Genomic DNA, 6,000 nt, shown 5'->3' with positions numbered 1-6,000 from the left:
TCCACATGCCACAACCAGAGAGTCCACATGTCACAACTAGAGTCCACATGCCACAACTAGAGAGTCCACATGCCACAACTAGAGAGTCCACATATCACAACTAGAGAGTCCACGTGTCACAACTAGAGAGTCCACGTGTCACAACTAGAGAGTTCACGTGTCACAACTAGAGAGTCCACGTGTCACAACTAGAGAGTCCACATATCACAACTAGAGAGTCCACGTGTCACAACTAGAGAGTCCACGTGTCACAACTAGAGAGTCCACGTGTCACAACTAGAGAGTCCACATGTCACAACTACAGAGTCCACATATCACAACTAGAGAGTCCACATATCACAACTAGAGAGTCCCCAAACCACAACTAGAGAGTCCATATGCCACAACTAGAGGGTTCACATGCTGCAACTGAAGATCCGGCATGCTGCAATGAAGCTTTAAGTACCTACATGCCATGATTAGGGCCTGGCACAGCCAAATAAATAAAAGATATATATTTTAAAAGAATTATAATCATTTCATTTCTATGTATTTTTCACTTAATTTAAATATTATTTTCAATACCATAGAATTTGCTCCTGACTATTTAAGACTCAACTTAGTTTAATGAAGGGATATTGCTAGAAAACTTGGCTTCAGCATTGGAATTGCCACATGCTGCAAGGGGAGAAGAAGATGAAATGACAGTGCAATTAGGCTAACTCTGCTATATTTAGTTTAGCAGTAGAGTAATGTGTGCATGTACCAGGGCTTTAACCTTCTAGTTAATGTGATTTTGGATGGTCTTCCTACAGGATGCAATCAGAGAGGACTCTAAATTGGCTTTCATTCCCTCTGCCACTTCGCCACACATTGACCTTTTCTTATTGTTATTCCATAGAAATTTGAGATATATTTCTCTTTGGAGTACTGCTGAAATTTGAAGTTTCTTATCCACTTGAAATTTCTGTGCAGTTTTCTCCCAAGTTTTCTAAAACATTTCTCCAACTTCTTGCAACTGCTCTGATATTATTACGTTGGTTCATTGTTGGCTTCCAAAGAGTGCAGAGAAGAGCTTCTGTTTAGCAAGAAAATTTTGGATCGAATGAGAAAGTTCCAAATTAGTGACACAACTTGCTTGAGGTTATTAAAAAACAAACAAACCTAAAGGAATCTACAAAGTTAATACCTAAAATGGTGTTTGTGAAAAGTTTCCAGAGATTCCCACATTTCTCCTAGGTCTGTTAAAATCCAAGAGAACATAAGTGTTACACCTGTAGAAGATTTTTAAAAAGGCTTATAAACATATTTGTTATCAATGCTTTATTGTTGAAAACAAAATCAAAATTCTCTGGCACATAAAACAATTATTTCTACAAAAGGAAAGCCTACAAAACTTGATAATTTATACAAATAACAGTTTCTCAAAAAAATAAAATTTTAATTTAGTAAACTTGTCTTGTGCTCTATAGTTTTAGCACTGTCTGCAATAATCCACCATAAATCCCTGAGCGGAGACATTTTTTTGACCATGTTCTGTAGACCTCCCCAAACCCTCCCCCCGAAGTTGGTCAGTTACTAAGTCCAGCCCTGTGGTGAAAGTTGTCAGGGACATTTAGTTATTAATGATCCATGCATTTTATGACACAGGTCCAATTATTATGCTACTTGGGAACTGGGTCAACATGAAGTGCCTCTACTGTGCAATCAGTGAAACTATCAAGAACCAAGTGTGTGAAAGGAAGAATAACAATTTAAAGACACAAAATGTTAAGACAAGGAAGCCATCATACATCAATAACTATTTAAATAAATAAAAATGTTAGACACTGAATTTACCTCTATATCCTTATATTAAATTCCTCTTTTTCTTTTTTCTTTGCAATTACCAATGCACTAGAAGATGAAAAATATACCTCAACCCATGCTTTTGGTTTGACCATGGGTTTGTTGTTGTTAAACATTAAATATCATTCTGAAAACACAGTGATTTAGTTATAATTTAACTTCTGGCCCTTCAATGAAATGCTTACCAATAAAATGTTACATATTTGGAGGGCCTTCTTTTTATGCCATTAACAAATCTCTCCCACTACATTATCTTTCTCACCAACACACTAATGCCATAGAAGCACGACTTTAAATTCTTTACCCCACCATATTCAGATATGCAGCAAAACATATAAAATATGAAGAAACACATTAAGATCTATTTGCACATGTAGCTTCCCTTCAATGGGGATGCTGACCATATACACGTGGAGTATGAAAGGACAAGAAAAAAAGCTAACTTTAAGTTGCAAAGAACTGGTTTAATGAATCAAGTTTTGTTATTTTGCTATGGCAGAATAATAAATAAATAAATATGTAGAGTACTGTATAGCTACCTCCTCTAGGAAGAAGTAGAGAGTGGATTGCTGTTTTTACAAAGTTAATTTTTAGTAGCAAAGTTTGACTGCAAGTCAGAAAATGTTCAATAAATGTTTCTCTCTACTTCATTTATAGTCTTTTACTTGTGAAATGATCACTGAAGTGGTTACTAATAGGCAATGAAATAAAATGCCAAATTTGCTAGTGAAAAATAGTTTTCAACAGTGAAAAGCACTTGGCAGGAAACCTAGAAACACGTGGACTAACGCTATAGTCTACTGCAGCTTAAAATAAGATATTTTTTTATGTCTTTTGGGAAGAACAAGTATGATTAAAAATAATTTCTCAAAAACTTATCAGCACTGCTGTTTGGGTACCTATTAGAAAGTGATTAACATTTCATACCAATTGTTTCCAAAATATAAAATTGTCGGCAACACTGTCACACAGACTTGATTTTTAACCCAGCAACATCTGGAAGGCACAAAGCCTCTTCCCTTTTGGACTAGCTGCTGGTTAGGTACTGGAACTAGAACACTTTTTAAAGTTCCTCTTGATTTACTTCCTTATATAAGCATAGGCATTAACTAGGAATAGCCATTTTACAAGGCAATTTCAAAAGCCTAAGAATTAAAACAATGAATTCTCCTAGGCAGTTTTGGGAAAAGTTGGTGACGTCAAAGTGAAAAATGCCTGCCTGGCACACATGGGCCTCTCCCCTCCCCTCCGAGGACGTCAGTGAGAAACATGCTTTGCTTTCTCCTGCACATCCATTACACAACACGAAAAGCAAAGGATGTCCACACGATGGTGACGTCTGAATCATAAAACGTTATGTGCACCAGTCAGGAAACAAATATTGACTCTGACAGGTCCTGACACAGTATTAGAAAAGTTTTCCAGGTTTTGGAAACTGATAAGTAGGCTGTCCCAAAGAGGGAAGGCAGCAACGTTAAGACAAATGGCCAGCTCACCAGAATTCACACCACACTTCAATCACCGCCCATGAACTTGACCTTAATGGTTTACCACGGCTGAAAAGACACCCTTGACTTTCTCTCACAGTGTTTAAGGAACAGTATAATTTCTAAATTAGCTTTCATAAATGAACCACATTTGAAACTTACACCTCTTCCCCCTTTTAGAATGCCAAAAGATCCCGTTAAGTGCTTGGGTTTACAGTTTTATGGGTAATGATTATATCCTTCAGGAAGTTTCCAACATTCCCCCCATTTTTGGTGTCGATGGCTGTGTCCATAGCAAAGTGGATACTCCCAGAAGTGGTGGTGGCCTCAGGGACCTCTGCCCCCGGTCTCCAAGTCCGAACTAGCTCTTGTCATAGCACTGCTGGGAAGCTCTGCTCCTTCATGAGTCTGGGTTTCACGTATGGAGGAGGGTGCGGTCCGGCCTTCCCGTGTCAGGTCTTGGAAGTCTTTAGGCCTTGCTTTTCCATGATGTTCCAGAGTTTTCGGAGATTGGACTGTGTGATGATGTCATCCGGCTTGAGCTGTAGTGCCCGCAGGTAGTTGGCCTCAGCCTTCTGGAGCCGGCCATTGAGATGCAGGATGGCTCCCAAGTTCATCAGAGCAGCCGGATACTGGAACCAGAGAGAGGAAGGAAAACGATTAACAGACCGTGGTAAGCTTTCCTTCATGGAAGACAAAAATCTTCATCCACTTATGCAAATGATTCCCTTATGTCTGGAGGCATTTTATGGAAGCAATTTAGCAATTTATACCAATAGATAAGGATACCGGGAAGAAAAAAAAAGCTTTCAAACAGCTGCTGTGTACTTTCTGCTTTAAAAAGAGCAGGCAGTAAGGGAAATTGTTGTTCCTTTAATGAGAAAGTATAGGTTACATATGAAGACCTAGTAACCTAGTCAGACTGTCCTTTCATGAGAAAAAAAGTTAAAAGGGATACAATTTTAGATGGAAAGAATTGAACTTCTTTTCAACTCAATGCCAAGGGGAAAAAAAAAAAAAGGAACTAAGTGGGAAAAGGTGACAAACAGTGCCTTTACTGAGGTCTTGAAGGTGAAAACCCTGAAAAAAATTCAAATGCAACCACTAAAATCCTTTCTACATTTAACTCAAGTAGTTTAATGAGATCAAGTTTTTACCTTTTAAACTTACGATGGTCAATGTTTACAATAAACATAGCAACAGAGTATGTAGCATGGCTTCCCAGGTGGTACTAGTGGTAAAGAACTCACCCGCCAATGCAGGAGACCTAAGAGACGTGGGTTCGATCCCTGGGTTGGGAAGATCCCCTGGAGGAGGACATGGCAGCCCACTCCAGTATTCTTGCCTGGAGAATCCCCATGGACAGAGGAGTCTGGCGGGCTACAGTCCATAGGGTCACAAAGAACTGGACACGGCTGAAGTGACTTAGCATGTACAGTACTAGTACTAGTTTAATATAATGGTTCCCATACCCAAGTTCTCAAACATTAGTTAACAATAAATAACAAGACCCTCCCAAAGCGGGGAAAAAATACTTTGCTTGCTTTCTATGAGTAAGTGCTTTTCTGTTCTTGTCTTGTTCCTAGAACTTTCTGGTTAACAAAGTACAGTTAGTATCTTGGCAGTTACATAAATGAATACTTCAAACATCAGATAAAACTAAAATTGTTTATGCTAAGATTATGTTTTCATTTTACAGCTGGTGTCAACTATTAATTGTCCTGGCAACTCTATGATGTAGCCTAAAATAATCACAATTATTTTTACAATTTAGTGCTTTCACAATGCAAGCATTTTTTTCAGCTGAATTCATATGACTCTACTCTTTACTGTAAATACAATTACTTCTAAATCAAAAACTATGCTGGGGGGGTGAGGTATGGTCGAATAGCTCAGAGTAAATCAACTGGGAAAAGATGATCAGACTTGGATTTGAAGAGATCTGAATTTGAATTCTTGCTTAACCACCCGCTGTGACCTTGGTGAGGTCCCCTAATATATCTGTGCCCCAATTCTTCCATTTATGAAATACTGAAATAACATCAGTTTTTTGCATATTGTTAGAAAGATAAAGTGAAAAAATAAACGTAGCATAGTACATGCACATAATAAACACTCTACAAATGTCAAGTCCACCTTTTCTTGTCTCATTTTGCTTGAGGTCTAACACATGCATGTTTATGATTTTTATGCTGTTACACATATTTTATAATTTTTACTTTAATGGCTGTCTCACATATCTCTGGATGTATACCAAAGTTCTCTTAAGTCAACTTCTGGGCACTATTTTCCAACTTTTCTGTATCCTTTTTCCTTTCCAAAAACAATGTTGCAAATATAAACTATTCCTGACCTTCAAAAACCTTTTGGTTAGGATGACTCCACACTTATCAAGAAAAATACAGATGGTCAACTTCTAATTTTAAACACCAAGCCAAATAAACATAGCTCTAAATTACATGTGCAGTGAATAGCTCCGCATCGGGAACCTAAAATACCACCACCTACTCTGTCTTCCTCAAAGAACTTTATCACACCACACATTATTATACTGAGTTTCTTGATGCTGCAACACAGTTCTGAATTATGTTCACTCCCAGAGCTTAGCACAACTGTCAGTAAACAGCTCCTAAATTGATGGTGAAGCATGTTCACAGCCTGGCTTACCGGATATGCAAAGTAGATA

General features: G+C 38.0%; 1 protein-coding gene across 2 annotated transcripts in view; it reads right to left on the bottom strand.

The window, feature by feature from the left end:
• Positions 1-1,285: 1,285 nt before the first annotated feature.
• The window catches only part of TMTC2 (transmembrane O-mannosyltransferase targeting cadherins 2), a 422,587-nt gene continuing 417,872 nt past the window's right edge, over positions 1,286-6,000 (bottom strand). For both annotated transcript variants that reach the window (XM_002687180.7, XM_059886837.1), the window contains one exon: positions 1,286-3,946. In XM_002687180.7, coding sequence (XP_002687226.1) covers positions 3,767-3,946 — 180 coding nt within the window. In that variant the 3' untranslated portion in view covers positions 1,286-3,766. The remainder of the gene's footprint in view (positions 3,947-6,000) is intronic.

Source organism: Bos taurus, chromosome 5 (genome assembly GCF_002263795.3).
Source record: "Bos taurus isolate L1 Dominette 01449 registration number 42190680 breed Hereford chromosome 5, ARS-UCD2.0, whole genome shotgun sequence".
Classification (NCBI taxonomy): Eukaryota; Metazoa; Chordata; class Mammalia; order Artiodactyla; family Bovidae; genus Bos; species Bos taurus.
The sequence above is the reverse complement of the archived record's forward strand: the minus strand, read 5'-3'. Positions and strand labels throughout refer to the sequence as shown.